This window comes from Sorex fumeus, unplaced genomic scaffold (assembly GCF_029834395.1).
Source record: "Sorex fumeus unplaced genomic scaffold, SorFum_2.1 ptg000197l, whole genome shotgun sequence".
In the NCBI taxonomy this organism is placed as follows: Eukaryota; Metazoa; Chordata; class Mammalia; order Eulipotyphla; family Soricidae; genus Sorex; species Sorex fumeus.
In genome coordinates this window covers 320,450-338,652 of record NW_026606254.1, presented here as the reverse complement: position 1 = coordinate 338,652, position 18,203 = coordinate 320,450, and the positions used below count along the sequence as shown (strand labels likewise).

The 18,203-nt window shown below is 48.5% G+C and overlaps 1 protein-coding gene across 1 annotated transcript in view; it reads left to right on the top strand.

Annotated features, from left to right (window-relative positions):
- The first annotated feature begins 3,455 nt into the window (after nt 1–3,455).
- LOC130017467 (NUT family member 2G-like) overlaps nt 3,456–18,203 on the top strand; it is a 57,667-nt gene continuing 42,919 nt past the window's right edge. Inside the window, exons 1-7 of the mRNA XM_056108170.1 lie at nt 3,456–3,471; nt 5,294–5,657; nt 6,112–6,240; nt 6,613–6,752; nt 7,066–7,358; nt 7,760–7,861; nt 8,310–8,357. Coding sequence (XP_055964145.1) covers nt 3,456–3,471; nt 5,294–5,657; nt 6,112–6,240; nt 6,613–6,752; nt 7,066–7,358; nt 7,760–7,861; nt 8,310–8,357 — 1,092 coding nt within the window. The remainder of the gene's footprint in view (nt 3,472–5,293; nt 5,658–6,111; nt 6,241–6,612; nt 6,753–7,065; nt 7,359–7,759; nt 7,862–8,309; nt 8,358–18,203) is intronic.

Genomic DNA, 18,203 nt, shown 5'->3' with positions numbered 1-18,203 from the left:
TATTAATTTATTTTTATATATAAATATATATATTTCCTCTATCATTTGTTGCCTACTGTCTGAAACCCATCAAATATGGTGTGGTAATGATGGAAAATGGGTAGGGATGTGGCCAGGAATATCTTCACTCGTATGTGAGGCTCGGCCCAAGTGTGTGGAAAGCAGCATGGAGTGTGGCGGCAGTTGGGTAGTGGAGCAAGAATATAGGTTCCAAAAGACCTAGTGATTTCACATTTGCATGTTCCTACCAAAACCCCTTAATAGAAAAGTCAAAATGATATATGCACTCCTATATTCACTGCCATGCTAAGTACAATACTCAGGAAAACCCCAAATGGACACATAAACAGATAAAGTTGTAGTATAAACACGCACAACAGAACACTACTCAGCTACAAGAAACGGTAAAATCTTGCAGACTCCTGCAAATTGGATGGATGGAGGGCATCCTGACAAGCAAAAGAATTCAGAGAAAGGACAAATCTTGTAGGATCTCAGCGTGCTATATAAACAAAGGAAAGTAATTAAAAATTCCTGAATGAAAAGATGTCTTGACTTTTGATTACAAAAGTAAACCTCAGTCAAGGAAGAAGCAGACTGAAAGAGATCTGAGGACAATGGTGGGGAAAGGCACCCAGGTCGAGAGTTACTGATGACAACATATATGACCTTAGTTGTGTGATGCACATATAACGTGCAGAAAACCACATCCCATGACCACTACACAGGTGCCTAAGTTTTCAAACTTCACAACTCAGGTTGAAGAACACCCCTCATTCTGTGCCCTGGGAAAGAATCCATAAGAGCTTCCATGACTCGCTACTCCCATGAGAGATTGGACACACTCAATAAGCTTCTGCCTTGTCTGCCCAGTACACCATCCTCCTTCCCTCTGGAATTTCTCAAGATTCTTTCCAATTGCTCTTTGCTCTCCCCTTTCTACAGCAGATATTTCTCATCCTAACAAATTCTTCGTGGGATGAAGGCAACTGAATTAGTGTAGCCATGATATGAGAACCACTACCACCACCACAGGTTCCTCATATTTGAGGGGTCATCAAGCTCAGCTTGCTCTGCTGGGCCCAAAATTTCACTAGCTGCTTCCTGAAGTTAACAATCTGAAATCCCTGTCTCTGTCATCTGGCCATCCTACTGCTTTCTTGGAACTGGTAATCGCCATGCTTAAACTCAAACAGATCTGGGATTGCTGCATTACACCCATGTACTTGTGAGCTGACAATGGCTGGACACCTCTACCTGGTCTCTATAAATGAAGTGTCTTGTCCTAAAATACTACAGATGATGAACACACATTTAAAATGTTTTAAGGCATTAAAATATACAAAAATAAAGTTTCACTGTCAATTTTGTAAGCTCAACTGAACCTTACATATCTCTGTCGATATTTGCTTAGTTCTTGCATCTCCTGCCAAACAGGCTGCCAATTGCACAACAATTGGAAGTCGGATTATGATTGTTTCAATATTTTAAGTTAAGAAAACGGTTTCATTTATTGACGAAGAAATAGTGATGGAACCTAATTGTTGGTTTCTAAAACGTTTTGGGAAACAAAGGTGAAGCTTTTCTATGTATGTATTTTCTATGTATGTTAGAGCTTCCCCTTTTCTCCATTTAGGAGTGACCTGACTTTTTTCATGTTCAAGGGCTAAAGTTTTAAATAAGGAAAAACTTTGTGTTTGCTTTTGCATCCTACACAAAAGGTCCACATGGTAGAAGGGCTTTGTTTGCTCCTGCTGTTTTATTGCTGTTGTATTTTGGGATTCTTTTATTTTGGTTTGAAGGCACACTGGCTGTGCTGAAGAATTCCTTTGCACTCAGGAATTACTCTGGCGGTACTCAGGGTACAATCTGGGATGAAGACGATGGAAGCCAGGTTGGCCATATGCAAGGCAATGGCCCTCCCCCGCTGCACATTCACTCCGACCCCAAGTAGCAGTCTGAATGGTCTCAGGAGTCCTTTACCACCCTAGCTCTCAGCGTCCAGATCCGGAACACATCTGGCGCAGGTGTGCGGCGCTGCCACAGCCTGGGGGATACGCGCCCCCGAGACAGCTGGACAGTGCCACATACCCCTCTGTTGAGCCTAACATAGGCATGGGTGCGACTATCCCAAAGAGGAATCATTACACCCATAGCTTGTAGGACGTTGGCAGTTGCAGACCCCGCGACAGATGCAGGTGCGCGTGCGTGTCCGTTACCTCTAACTGCTTAGAACTGAGCCAGGACAGCCCCAATGCGCGCGCACCTACAGGGTGCAGTGGTTCAAAGTCGGCCAGTCATGCACGAGATTGGTGGCTTTTCAGGCATAATAAGGATTCAGTTAGGGACTGCAGAAGTTCTTGCTGTGGGGATGGAGTCTCCTGAACAAGAGAGAAGCCGTTTGACCAATATAAAGAAATCACTACACATGCCAGCTGGTAGAACGTACATGTACTTTTAACCAGAGTGGAAGTCAGTTATGAGTTCATAAAAATGAGATCCGTAGGGGTTTCAGTTCATAGTACATGTCTAGAAATATGTTAACAACAGAAAACCAGTTTGGTGTGGGAGAGAGCATTGTATTACAAGGCGAAGTTGAAGGGAACACCCAGCCATGCATTAAAAACACATCACTGAGCCTTTGGCAAAACTTAGCTTTGAACCACTAAAGATATTCCTCAATTCAACATTATATTTAGGAGGCAAATCATCCATAAAATGTATTGCAAATGCAAAGAAGTAAGTTTGTGCTTTGTAGCTGTTTTAAAAAGAAACTTCATGGCTATTCCAGGAAGGATAAGAGCTTCCAGTAGAAAGAAACTTTGAAAAAGCTAGTCAAACGTGTTAGACAAATCTACATTACTTTCAGTCCTAGGGATTGGACCCTAATGAAGGATCAGCAAAACAAAGAAACAAAAAAGCAAAGCCCACTGCATTTGCTTGGGAAAACTCCTTTTAATTTTTGACCTCCATGGGTTCACAAGTCACAAATGACTGAATATTGCAAAGAAAGCGTAGACTCTGTTGAAGGAGGTCAACAGGAAGAGAGGAAGGAGAGAGATTTGAGGGGCACACAACTAGACTAGTGGATAAAGTATTGAGATAAAACGAAGACCAAGCCAACCTGTGTGCTGAGAATTGGGAAACTTTGTCTAAGTGGCTGAAAGAGACCATGTGAGCTGCTCTGCCATTGAGCAGTTTGAAGGAAAGTTCTGGTTCTGGCCGTCCAATCAGAGCCCTTCATGGAATGTTTCCCCAGCCAGGCCCTCCTGGCCCTCCCCTCCCCCACTGCAGAATGTCTTGGGCCCAAGATTCTGAGGTTTGAATTCAAACTTCACCCTCACCCACTGGGATCCTGAGCGTCTGCGTGAGCAGTTCACTCTCTGATCCTGGTCCTGATTTTTGCCGTTGTGAAGGCTGATAAACTGCAGTGGCATCTGGCCACGTCTATGGCGATGGCGTCAGGAGGAGGTAAGCCTGTGAGGGTGTCTGTGTATGTGAGAAAGTCTCTGTCACACTGAAACCATTTGGGTTCATAGTCACCCTGACTGGGAACACCATGTTTTGAGTGGGTGAAAGAGGAGAAAGACCTGGGCTCCATAGATAGCTCACCTGTACAGCAAAGGGAGTCCAGGAGAACCTGAGGGGTCTGGGAGGGCATCCTTGGAGGTGTGTCAAATTACCTGGGAGAAGGTCATTGGTATGGACAGAGGGAGGCAGCAGGCATATGGCTGCTTTATATGTGAGTGTCCCGCTGGTGGATGGGGGAACAAGGCCACTTGTCATGTGTCTGGAGGGACTGTTTTGTGGTGGCACAGGGAAGACCCAGGCATGCTGAGTCCATGTCTCCTCCTGTGTTGTAGAATAAGTTTAGTAGTAATTAGACTTGGGCTGAGCTCAACCTGATGTGGACAGCTCAGCTCAGATGGTCCAGGCTGAACCTTGTTGATTGAGGCTGTCTGTGTGTACTTCTGCCATGATGCGTCCTCCCCAGAGCTGGGCTGCAAGTGACTAACTGCCACAGTCAGAGCCTGACACTTCTGCAGAATTAAACTGTCTGCTGGCTGAGCCCAGCAGTTGTCTTGGGTCAGCAGGTTGGGAGACAGGTGACTTCAGCGTAGTTACGACTCAGCTTCCTGAGTTGTTCTGGATTGCTCTCCTTTTAGTGAAGTTTGTTCTTCCATGGTCTGGCATCTCATGGTGCAGCCCCAGCAAGCATTTCAGCTCTGAGGTGAAGATTGATTGAGAATTGGATACTTCCCTCACAGACAAGGAATAAATGGATGTGTGAGTCTATGTGTGAGTTTGTGAGAATGAGTGTGTGTTTCTGTGTGTGTGTGTGTGTGTGTGTGTGACATGTGGGGTTTTCCTGAGAAAAGTCTGTGAAGGTCTGTTCCTTGAGTGTACTGAGGCAGAAAGAGCATCGTCAGAGCAGTTGGAGACATCAGGGCCTCTGTCCTGAGCATGATGCTCACAGGCTCTGGGACGTCTCTAGGGCGAGTCTCTGTGTGAATTCCACCTGAGTAACGATGGTGGCAGACAATTTTCTTTCCTGGCACCTGGTTTATGCCTGATGTTTATTATCCTGTATCTGTCTCTGGGATAAAGTCTTAGATTATTTAGAAGATGTTACCAATTTTCAATCTAACATGATCAGCAGCTCCAGAACTCTGGAAACATCCCCAAGTGTCTGACTGGTGAAATCTCTGGCCATTTCCACACCTGCTGCCATCCCTGATGGAACTCTCCCAGAACACAAGAACCCTAGCCTTAGGATCTCCACGAAGTATAACACAGCTGGAGGGGAGGGATGGCCTGTGCCCGGGACTCAGGGCTGAGACAGGGCACACCACCTCATTCCTTTCAAAGGGCCTGATCTAGAGATGGTTGGGCCAGTGAGGCCTTGCTCCCCCCCACACCGTCTCCCTCTCACTCCCCTCCCTCCTCTCCACAGTGTCTCCTGTGCTGCTCCCAGAGATGACCATGAACCTTGGGGTCTCCGGCTCTGCATTCCGGGTCTTGCCCTTTCTCAATCCAGGGCTCCCCCAGCCACCACCCTGGGAGCCGATCCAGATGCCCCCTCTGGTGACCTCGGCCATCGCTCCTGGCAATCCTCTGGTGCTGTCACCTTTCCCCATGATGCCGGTGGTGGCAGGAGCTGCCAGCCATGGTCCCCAAGTTCCTGAACCTTGCAAGGTCATCATCCAGGTCAGCCCTGATGTGGGGCTTGTGGAATCAGCAAAGAACCAGCCTGTCATCCTGACACAGTCTTCACTCAACTACGGGGGTCCAGAAGTTCCATCTGCCGTGAATGGGCATCCTGCACCCATCTACTTGGTGTCATCTGTGCAGGAGACCATTATGCCGACCCCAGCTACTACTGTCACCCAGGCTGGGACAGGAGACCATCCTCCTCAGGCTCCACTGCCAGTGGACCAGGTGGTTCCCATCATCCTCCCATCCAGTGGTGGATCACAGCCCCAGTGGGTTTGTGGGGAGAGTGGTCCAGCCACCACCCGGAACCAGGCATCACCTGAAACATCCAGTAGCCCCAGTACCGTCTACGAGAACTTTCGGCGCTGGCAGCGCTTCAAGGCCCTGACCCGGAGGTACCTTCCTCAGACTCCGGACACTGAGGCCGTTTCCTGCTTTCTCATGTAAGTCCCTCGGTTGTCCTAGACCTAATGTGAGCTTCACAGGAAGGGACTAGGGTGACCCCCAGGGTAGGGTCCATGAGAGCATGACCTCAGGAATGCCATCCCGGGGTTTCGGCTCAAATCCCATAGTGACCAGTCATGCCCTAAAGCTTCAACTCAGTCCCCTCATCAGGGTTGGTCCTGACCTGTGGTCTATAGGACAGACATTCTGTTCCTAAGACCAGACACAGCACAGATGCACCAGGGTTCAGACAGGCCGTGACTGCTCAGCCTTGTATCTCATGACGTATCCCCAGAGCTGAGGGATCACACCAGCATGGCCACTGAGCTGGGGTGTGGGAGGCAGAGTCAACTCTGCGCGGGGAGACCAGGCCCCCACCGGGGGTCTAAGCATGGGTGTAGGGCAGCCGGGGCTCCCGGCAGATACAGAACCTTACTGAGCCTGTCCTTGCAGCCCGGTTCTGCGCACCCTGGCCCGCCTGAAGCCCACCATGAGCCTGGAGGAAGGCCTGCGCCGGGCCCTGCGGGAATGGGAGGGCACGAGCAATTTTGACCGCATGATCTACTACGACATGGCTGCCAAGTAAATCAGTCCTGGGCAGAGAGTGGGGATTGGGGCTGGCTGCGGGACCGGGCTTCAGGGGCTGCTCCCAGATGGATAAGGGTTCCTTGGCATCCCCGGGAGGCCCTTCCCCTCCGGAAGCTTGTCCCTCCTGGGGCCTGGACACTACTCCCCACGCCACTCTGGGGCCCCTGACCACAGTCTGGGGGTCACAGTCCCGTATTTTCTGTGACCCTCAAAAGGCTGATATGGGGAATCACTGGGGGCGCTGGGGTCTGTGCCCACCCATTCTCAACCCTCCTGAGGGCTTGGCCGTGAGTGTTCCCTGTCCGTACCTCATCCAGTGTGGTCCCGGCCAGCCCATCTAAATGGGGTCTGTGCTCCCCATACCAGGTTCATGGAATTTGAGGCTGAGGAAGAGATGGAAGCGCAGAAGCTGCAGTGGATGAATGGAGTACAGGGCCTGCCAACCCCTGCTCCACCCAGGCCTGAGCCTCAGGGTGCTCCAGGCCCACCACTAGGCCAGCAGCCAGGTACCGACCCTGTTCCCCAGCTAATTTTCATAGGCCCAGGAAGGTGCTAGCGTTCCTGCCCTGCCAGGGAGCCTTCACTCTCCCGGGGACACCCAGGCCTATGCTCAGCGGCCCCCTGTTCCTGGGTTTCTCCCTCTCCCTGAACACAGCACACTGCATGAGGGCGTCAGACTCACCTTTGAAGTGGGGTTGACACACACTTGACCTGACCCAGCCCACAGATATCCGTCCCCATTTTTGTGCTCAGTGCTGTGTGTCTGAGGGCAATGGACGCGGGGTCCCCTCACGTCCCTCTCTCCTGCTTCCTCCTCAGCCTGTGTCCCTAAGAAATCCAAACCCCGGGCTCGGGCAGCCTGCCCCAAGACGCACAAACCACAGTGGGACCCCAAAACCAAGGCCCCCAAGGAGATCCCCCCTGAGGCCGTGCAGGAGAACATGGATATCATGGACGAGCTGCTAAAGGCCCCTGACACAGTCTGCGGGGCGCCCGTTGGCCGAAGGGCAGCGGGCAGGAAGGAGCAGCAGGAGGAGGCCGGGATCTACCCTGAGCCGGGGCTCCTGAGCTATGTGTATGAGCTGTGTTCCCAGGAGGCCTTTGTCACCAAGGTGGGTTTTGGGCACTGCTGTAGGGTGGGGAGGGTGCAGGGTTGCTTCTGTCCAGGACTTGGTAGTGACATATTTCTACTTGTGTTTGTGTGTATGTGTGCACATGTGTCTCCCTGTGTACAAATATTGGCCCTAGTTTGTGAATTTCTGGGTTTGGTCGATGTGTGAACATCTCTGTGTGTCTCCATCTGTGTGTACTGTGTGGGCTCTGAGCAGAAACGTGTGGATACATGTACATGTGCCTAGAGGTGGAAGAGTGTGTGTCTTTGTGTCATGTGTGTACATGACAGAGACTTGGTGCAACCGTCCAAGACCCTGCACTGTGCTGAGAACGGGTGTGTTTGCATCTTAATTCCTTCCTAGTCCGTACGAGAACCCTCACACCCGCTTCCCCTTCCCAGGTCGAGGCAGTCATTCACCCCAGCTTCCTGGCGCACCTGCTCTCCCCAGAATCCCAGCTGGATCTCCTGGACCTGGCTGAGGAGCTGGAGGAGGAGGAAGGACTCACCCCCACACAGGTGAGGCACATAGGTCTCTGGGGTCCATGCAGGACCCAGGGGAATAATGTGAGGGTTTCCTCTAAGGCAATGGGTAGTGGCCCACGTCAAACACGAGGCATTTTGCATGTGATTGCTGGAAAAGAGTCCCTGCAGGGGACACAGGGGACAGGTCCCAGGGCACTCAGAGCAGCAGGTGGGTCATGAGTCAGGGAGGGGCGCCCAGCACTGGGGCCTAGTCACTTGGTGCCCTCCCTGCCCAGGCCATGGCCAGGGGCCTCCCTCTGAGTCCTCAGGGAAGATGAGGACGTGAATATGGGGTGAGGGAAGGGTTGGCGGGGGTGAGGGCCCTTAGTGGGACAGAGATCTGGGTTTTCTACTCTGGGAGGAGTCGGGGTCACGCTATGTCCCACCCTGCACCTCCACATGCCCACACTGTCCTTCCTCCCTTCAGATTGTGGAAAAGCGTCTGCGAACTGAGCAGGACAAGGAGGTCATGAAGGCTTGTCCCCAACACCAGCTGACTCCAAAGGACTCAAGTCCATCTGAGAGTGCAGCAGGTCACTGGAACCCAACACCTACCTGGGGCCATAAGTCAGGGGCCAGCGCTGAATCCTGTCACCCTGAGACTGACTTTGGACATGCCTCAAGGCCTGTGCCGGCTGAGGCCACTGCGATGGCACCTCGAGCCTCTGTCCTCTCATTGGGGAGCCTGGAATCCCCATCCCTTCATGCAGAACAGGCCCCCTGTCCTGGTTTCGGTGCCCCTACTCTGGACAGCAGGGTCTCCCTCATGCTGGGAGAGGCCCCTCCTGGCCAGGGGCCACATGGAGCAGCAGAGGGCTCCAGTGAGGAGGAGGAGATGCCCAGCCTGGCCTTCCTCCAGGCCTCTCAACATAGCCTTCAGCCCTGGGGCTTCCCCATAAGCCCTGGCTCAGACACTGGCCCCTGTTGCCCGAGGGCCTGGGGGGCTTCTCGGCCCCAACCCACTCACAGAAGGGCCTGTAATCCTACTGCCCCTGCTACTGCCCCTTCTAGGAAGCGGCCTCTGTGTGGGAGTGCAGAACTGGGCACTACTGAGAAGACCCCCTTCCCTGGGGAGCACCCCAGGGTGTCTGGGGGCTCAGCCTTGACTGTGGAGCTGGTGGGTCCTTCCCTGCCCCCAAAGAGAAGGTTCCAGGCTGCTGTAGCCCAGAAGAGTACAGTACAGGATGGGTACAGCATCCAGTAGGACACCGGGGAGCTCCCTCCTGAGCCTGGCTGCCCCTAGCAGCCTTGTCTTCCACCTGATCTTCATCCAGCTAGGACTTCTCTGTATTGTTTGGCGGGCCCAGTGGTGGGGTTGTGCTGGAGCAGCCCCTTTATGTCATTGTGTAAATAGTTAATAAATTTCATTTCATTGAAAACACTCTTGGTATCTCCTGTCGCTCATGCTCCTTGGACAATCCTGAGATGAAAACAGGTAAGGGCGTTACAGGGGTTGGGTCCTGTGAGACATTGTGCTCCCTGGAGGAGGGAGGAGTCCTCCCCACCCGTAGGGAGATGTGCTCAGTTTCAGCAGACCCACCCAATTCTGTGGACATAGGTGAGGCTTAAGTTTGCTGCCTTTTCCTTGGAATGCATTAAAAAGCACATCAAAGATTGAGGGCATCACGCTGGGAAAAATCACAGCATGGGAGAGAGCAACACAAAGGAGCTCTCACAGATGTGGGAGACAGACTCTATTTCTTCACTGAGTTCGTGGGTCACACCCAACAGTGACTGCTCTACAGAGCACCTTGTTCTAGGACTCACTCCTGGTATAGCTCAGGGGACAACGTGGTGCTAGACATCAGTAGAACGAGGGCTGTGCACATGCAACACAAGCACCTTAATGTGTATACAATTTTCCCAATTCTCAACATTCAATTTGATTTGTTTTAGTGTCACACAAAATGGTTCCTGGAGCTTACTCTGGCTCTGCCCAGGAAGCACTCCTTTCTGGGCTCAGGGGACCATATGGAGTGCCAGTAATCAAATCCAGCTTGGCCATCTTCAAAGCAACTTCCCCATCAGCTGTACTACTTCTTCTTCAGTTCCAAAATACCTTTGAAAACAATTTCACCACACTTTAAAATAGAGCTCGTATCCTCAGAAGGTGTCCATAACCTCCTCCACTCAGCCATCACCCTTTCTCTTCCCATTGATCCTTGAGTCTTGAACCCCATATTCCTTTCTCCCTCTAGATTCCCACACTCTGGCCATCTAGAGTTCTGTGGCCTCTTTCACTGAGAACAGCTTTTCCTGGTCCACCTACATCAGCTAATTTTACAGTTCAAACGTTAACTACAGAATCATATTCCATGTGCAGAAGGGCTAAATCTGGCAATTCCTTCAATGGTTGATGAACAATGAGCTTCTTTCTACTCCCTTGTACTAGCTAACAGCAGATACGAAGATTTTAAGTGAGGTTCTCAAAGAATTTTATTGAGAACGCAAGCCTGGGAAAAACCCTCTCACTGCTGGCAGAGAATCCCAAATTTGGGATTGTGGGGTAGGGATTTTATGCACTGTGTAATGCACCCCAAGCACGAAGGTTCTGAAAACTGTATTAGGGATGCAACAATTAGTGATATCCAGAGAACATGTGTCCTTTCTTGGTGTTTTCTTTACACTAAGACAAACAGCAAGGTCCTTAATCTTTCCTTGTCTGTCCTGTCTCGACTTCTGGAACTGAGCATGGTGTCCTGAACCTGCAGTGTTCTTTATCCCTGATAGTTGAGGATCTATATTGCCTTTGGTGCTCTGTTACTTTCTGCCAATTTGGAGAGAGTTCAAAATCACAGGTAGTTCCTGTCAGGAATGGGTTTCTTTTTTTTTTTGGTATGCAAAATAATTTTTTAAATTTTATTTTCATAAAGTTATTCACAATAATGGATTACATTCAATATTTCAATCCCACCACCATTACACCATACCAACACCATTATTTCTAAGCTTACCAACACCAGCACTCAAGCCTGCCTAACAGACTGATACTTTATTTTGTATAGCTTATTGGCTGCTTATTATGAATAGCATGAGAAGTCACATGGCCACAAAAGTGGCTGCACGCCCTGGAATTCTAAAAGTTTAAATAATTAGTGTCTGAAGAAATCTCTGCAGCTAGCTGCTCGATTCTGAGATTCACTTTTGAGTCTCTGGATCATGGCCATTACTGAGCTTAAATGGCACAAGGAGGAAGGCAGTTCATGGGCGTGACATAGAGGCGAGGAGATGGGAAGGAGCAGCTGTCCCTGATCCCTTGAGGACTAGAGTTAGCAGTCACTGGTCTCACATACCTCCGTTTTCCATTGGGCTCTGGATTCGTCAGGGGCAGGTGGAGGGACAACACCTGCCCCTGTCTGAGGCACCCCGTGAAATCGGCCTGCTGCAAGATCAGGAGACCTCTTCAGCAAGCTTCCTGGTGCCGAGATTCATTTCTTGTTGGGAATGTTTTAGGGTAACCTTGAGGCTCCTCCACAGCACCAGTAGCTTCTGGAGTGAAGTGGCTCAACATGCCTGATCATGCATTTTGTCCCTAGAAGCTAGAACAGTTCCTGGGCACACCAGTTTTGTTCTACTTTCTCTAAAACTGTGATCACTGTGGAAGAAATGAAGTGTGTCCAGACTATGGCACAGCTGAAACAAGGTGGTCAGATCTTTCTACTGTATCTGCATGCACTTTTATGGGCACACAAAGTCCAGCATCCAGACTTCAGAGCAGATCAGCTGCCCTGCAGAGGACCCAGATACAGCAGCGGGGCCTGTGCTCATTCCCATAGACTAGCCCATAACCTCCATGTTGTTCCTGTTGGCGAGCTCCTTGCCACCTGGCCCCACCCCAGCAAGTGCTGGGAGTTTAAACAACACTGACCTGTCTGGAGAAAGCTCTGCTCTCCACTGGGAAGCACTGAGGAAGCCCTGCAGTCACAGTCAGGGAGCTGAGGGGTCCCTGGACTCTTCCCCCTCCATGGAGCAGACCCTAGAGGGGCAGCCGGGCTGTGGAGCTGGGTTGGATGGAGAAGACTCTGATGTGGTGGTGTTCATAAAGGACCTGAAAAGTTGGATCAAGCATCTGGAAAGCCCTGGGGACCTGGCTTTTACCTGTTAGAGCAGGGATGGCAGCTTGCTGAGACCAGCTCTTCATTCCTCTGAAGTGGGACGGGAGTGAGGGTGGAAAAGGATCTATCTGGGGCTTGGGAGGTATTAACACAAGAAATGTGCTCCCAAGAAAATGCACATCTCAAAATCCCTGGAGAGGGGGCCATGTTTTATGTGACCAGGATAAAGACTGAGGGGTGCATTTTCTTGGGATAGGTGGAAAACAAAGGTTTCATTATCAGGCCTTGAGGATCTTGGAGCCCCAGAAGAGTCTTGCTGTTTGTGTCATGTTCTTGGGATTGGGTTGTGTCAGAGTAAAGCCATCCCAGAACACATGCAGGGACACCTGTGGCTGTGACTGGAAAACACTTGCAGGTGTTTCTTGCAGTGTTGATGCTTCGGCAGGCTTTGGTGCTCACTTTGCCCAGGTCCTGTGCTCTCTGTATGTGTTGTTTCCAAAAGGGGCCACCTGGGATAGGCTCTGGAAATGGCAGCAGCCTCTGCAGTGGCCAAAGGGCCATGTTCCACACCCCACAGTTGGAACAGCTCTGGTGAGGGTCCAAACTGCACATCCAGTTGTGGGCTCGGTAAGGGCTCAGGCACTGGATCATGGAAGGGAAAACAAAACCCGCACCAGAGCTAGGTGAGAAGAGTTTCTTCAAACCTGTGTAGGCAGCTTCAAGCTGTGCAGGGGCTAGGGACTTACATGAGTAGATGGTCCTCAACTCTGTGCCAGAGGCGAGCTCCTTGAGTCCCCTTACTTGATGGGGCTGGATCAAACCCAGGTTCTAGTAGAAACTTGGTATGTGGATGACTCTAGTTATGGCCAGCCAGATGGAGGCCAGTGTTAATCCAGCCTTCTACAGAGGGGATTAGGTGTGGTTCCAAGAGGAGGTAATGCATGCCTTCTGGCTGGACATGCACTCTTGGCCTCCCTGCGAGTTGCCAGGCTGGGCTCTGCTGAGGGACCTGTGACTCAATGCTGCCCTGAGACACAGGGCCTGGATACATGCCACCTGGTGGCTGCCTGCCAGGCTGCTGCATGCTGGCTCCAGAGCTCTATGGGCGGTAAATCGGGCTTGGTTTGATAGCTCCACCCTGGAGAAGGAAGTAGTGCTATGGGCCTCAAAGGTGTTTCCAATGATCAGACCCATTGACAGGGACAGCTCAAACAAAAATACACAAATGGGACTTCATAAAATTAAAAAGCTTCTGCCTAGCTAACAACATGTTCTACAAGGAAAGGACACCAGACTGAATTGGAGATAATATTCATGTGCAACACATCAGGTAAATATGAATATCCAAGATCTATAAAGTACTCAAGAGGACTCACCTCCCTCCAAAATTCACAAACCCTATTTAAAAATTGTGAGAGGAAAGAAATAGACGCAACTTCAAAGTATACTGTTGGCCATGAAATAACACATGAAAAAGGGTTCATTATCACGTGTTGCTGGTCTTCACTGGGCTGGAGCAATAGCACAAGAGGTAGAGCGTTTGCCTTGTACGTGGCTCACCTGGGTTTGATTCCTCTGTCCCTCACAGAGGGCCCAGCAAGCTATTGAGAGTATCCCGCCATCTTGGCAGAGCCTGGCACTCTACCGTGTCATATTTGATATGCCAAAAACAGTACTAACAAGTCTCACAATGTACACGTTACTGTTGCCCATTCAAGCAAATTGATGAACAACGGGAGGACAGTTTTACAGTGCTATCACTTACCCTCAGTTAAATCCAAATCAAGATGCTAATAAAGTATCATATCACACAAAGGAGAATGACAACTGTCAGGGAAAAAAAAGTGGGCACAATCTGTGGTGTTGTTGGGATGTGGTGGAAAAGGAATCCTTACCTGCTGTTGTTGGGAATGCTGTCTGGCTTAGCTCCTGTGGAAAACAGTTTGGAGGTTTCTCAGAAAAGTAAGAACAGAGCTGCAGTTTGATATTACCCCCACGACACAAAAACTTTCATTCAAACAAACAAATGCACACCATTATTCATTGCAGTACTCAACACTATAGCTAGACATGGAACCAACTTAGGTATCCAACATCGGATAAACAATTCATGAGAGTATGATATGCAAACACAGTGCAGCTATAACGGAAGGTGAAGTCATACAATTTGCCACAACCTGAATGGAACTGAGTCAGAAGGAGGACAAATGCCACAGACAAATGTCACTTGTCTGTGGTATATAGAATAACAGGGTAAGGAATGCAAGGTAACAAATGGGATACCTATATGACCCTTGACCCTTGATTACAGAAATAAGGAATAAAGGGAAGGAAAGAAACTGAAGGGAGTGAGAAGAAAACGATGGAGGGTAACTGGGGTAGGGGGCATGCACAGTAGTAGAGGGGAGAGTTTTATCTGTATATTATGTCTGAATAATACAGCTAACAACAGTCTAAGAATAAGACTCAAACTACATCAGCCAAATTAAAAAAATGTGCTCGTCCAGGGGTATGGTGCTGCCATGAGTCAACCTGCATCTGCGGGGAGAGTGCATCAGCAGCCAGACTTTCTCAGTGTCTCGATGGGCTACCTGCCTCCACCTCCCTGTACTTGTGCAAGCCTCAGCAGTTACATCCACACCGCAAAGCTGCCACACAGTTAAAAAGCTACTCCAGCCTTACCGAGTCAATAAAAATACTGAATTCTCTGAACAAACTCCATGACCTCTTAGCACCTGTATTGTAAACCATTATGCACAAAAGGTAAAGGAGAGAGAGGACAAGAAGAAAAGTGCCTCCCATAGAGGGAGGCTGGGGATGAGGGATGGGGCGTTGGGGGATGGTGGGAAGGAAACAGGGGACACTGGTGGTGGCAAATGTACACTGGTAGAGAGTATTCATGTGCTGGATCATGATATGACTAAAACCCAACTATGAAGAGCTTTGTATTGGTCCATCTCATGGACATTCAATTAAAAAAATTTTAAAAAGTAATGTCGAGTTCATGCCAATTCAATCAGCTTATTCAATGGCTGAATAAATAGCAGTACTCCTACATTAAATATAATGGTAATAACAAAATATACCTGTCAAGGAGACAGGCTGGGGTTGGGAGGAAGCTTTGGGAAACTGGTGGAGAGAGGTCAACACAAGGGGTGAGATTGTATTGGAACATTGTATACCTCAAAGTCAGCTATGAATAACTATGTAAGTAACAACTCCTTAATGCTTAACAAACTTTTTCTACATTTAAAAAGGAAAGAATAACTGTAACACTGAGAGGATCAAAGAACAAATATGATTTCACCATCATGGGGAATGAGCAGCTACCGCCAAATATCACCCTTAAAGTAGGGCCAGAAGGGTCCATGATTCTCTCACCATACTCAGTGGTTCATCATCTGAGGATGCCTGAGGACCACATACCTGTTTTTCTGAAGGGGAGGAGGGAGAGGCACATGGAGTTGATGGAGCCCCGTGAGTGGAGCCATAGGTGTCAGCTGACCTGACTGGAGAGGTAGAGCTTCACCCCCCACCCCTAGTAAACTCCACAGAGAAAGGGTAGGTTTGTGCTAACTATCAAGACTGGACATTGGACACAGCCCCTTGGCTCTGGACACTTGGCTGTGACAGGTGTGTTCTTTCCCCCACTGCCCTTCCCTCTTCCCTGGGGATTCAGAGTCTTAGGTCAGAGGGAAACCCAGATGCTGTCCACCAACACCATAGAGAGGGGATGGGATGGGGAGAACTGTGAACTCTGTGCTCAGGTTTGCCCTCCCTGCCCAGGGCTGTGGGTGGCTAACGGAAGTTGTCTCTGGCCTGCCTTTCCCCTCTTCCAAAAAGGACTCCAAAGAAACTCAGAAGTAAGGTCACAGCATCACCTGCTTGTATTGGAAGAAGAGGCGATTGAGAAATCACAAGCTCTTAGGCTTTAAGAGAATGAACCTGTGAGGAAGCATTAACATTCTTCTCAGTGCATGTGGAACGTTGTCCAGTTCAAATCAATCATAGACCTCTACAAAAGTATCAATAATAATATAAATATTTATATGAAATTAAGCATCTTTTCCCACTACAAAGTGACGAAGGGAAAAAATCAACCTAAAGCAAACAGTAAGAATCACAGTATATAGACACAGAACAAGATTCTTCTGAAAAACACTTAAAACAATGAGGAAATAAATAAGATATATGAATATTAACAAGAGACACAGCAAAAAAAAACTAGGGTCTGATGCAAAGAAAGTGATGGGAATGAGGGAAAATAAAGAAATACCGGCCTACCTTTCAAAAAAGAAAAGAACAAGTAAGAAAGTCTCAAATAATCAATTTGAGCTCACATTTGAAGACTATGGAGATGGATAGATCAAAAAATTAGCAGAAGGAAATGATAAAAACGTGATCATAAATAAACAAAAAATTAAATGACATAGGAGCCCATATTATTTGAATCTCCTTCCTACAGATGGCAGAAAGAAAGTATTATGTCATGCATGCTTCTTTTTCTAGAAACTCATAAATGACAAAGTAAGGGTCTTTAATTGTAGATTTCTGAGATAATCACTCTTTATTTTTTTAATTTTTTTTCTTGTCCCTTTTTGTTTTTGGAACATACCCAAAGGTGCTCAGGGCCTACTCTGGGTTCAGAAGTCATTCCTGGCATTGCTCAGAGGACCATCAATGTTTACTGCATCAAAGCAGGATTTAGTCACATGCAAGCAAGTGCCTTTACCCCAGTACCTAGCTCTGGCCTTTCTTTCCTTTTATCTTTTTCTTCTTTTGGGGTCATACCCAGCGATGCACAGGGTTTACTCCTGGTTTCTACACTGAGGAATTACTCCTGGTGGTGCTCAGGGAACCATATGGGATGCTGGGAATAGAACCCGGGTCAGCCAGGTGTAATGCAAATGGCCTTGCCACTGTGTTCTTGCTCCAGCCCCACTTCTTTGCATTTTAACATAGGTTTCGGCACAGAAGATGAAAGACAGGGTCTTCAGCTGCCTCTGATCTCACCTGTAGATTCGTCTGACAGAAGAGACATTTCACAGCAGAGGGAAATGTAGTGTGATAATGGGTCTCAGGGATCTGAGATCTCAGATGGACACAGGGAGGACATGAAGTAAAGAACTGAAACATCACTGACCACTCACGACAAGGAAGAAGCTTTGCGACAGAAAATCAAGAACAAATTGGAAAACTCTCCAAATCAGCATATATATTATTGTAGATTTCAAAAGGGGAGGAAAAAATTACCACAGTAAGCCAAGAAAAGCAGGAGAAAGAATCTAATTTCTAGACTTAGCAATTCATAAGAAATTCCACCAATCCCAGACACATAAAGAGAAATACAAAATTGGTTTTGACAAAGGTGCAAAAGCAAAATTCTTAGCTATGATAGAAAACACAAAATTAATTGCTTAAAAATGAATAAATTGAACTTCATCAACATTTAAAACTCATATTTGGAGGAAGATGGTTTTCATGGCAAGTGATCAACACGCCACAATTTTCCATCTTTACAACTTCGTCTTATTGAGAATGATATTATCCGAACGGGACTATACATGCTATGAAAATGAAATGTTATAGAAATGACTACTCACTAAATGACTATGCAAAATCCACTTGACATGCAGTTATAGAATCAATGTTTCTTATATTGGATTTTAGTATTTGGTACAATGGATTCTACTATTTTCCCTGATGATTCACTCCCTTACGATCTTTCAGATTATTTCCAGTGAAAGTCTTTACTGAAAAATTCCAAATTATACTGAAAATTTTGGAATTGTCCCTTCTAATGGGTGAATTTCATGACATGATTCATATCTCTGTAACAAGCTAAGAAGCGTATCCCTTATCTAGTGGCGTGGCTTGCCCTTCCTGGGTTTAAGCATCCTCGGTACAATCCTGCCTCCCTGGGTCCCTCCTCTCGGCTGGCTCCTTGGGTCTCCCGTTCTGCTCCAACGTTCTCATCTAAGGAACAATTCACTCCCCCAGCACCAGCTGTGCCTTCGGCCCTTACTCAACTCTGATGTAGACCTCTCCAGCCCAAATCTCTTCCAAAAGCCAAGTGGAGTTCCTAGGTCCCTCTCCTGAGGGAGTCGAAGCACTCAGCTCCTCTGTGGACCCTCTCCAACTCTCCAAGGCCTGACAAGCTCAGAGTGCAGCCAAGGTAGGGTGTGAGAGCTGGGGTCAGAGGGGGTTAGGGTGGGGTCAGGGAGGGGTCAGAAAAGGGATAGTACAGGGGCAGGTCCAAAGTCAAG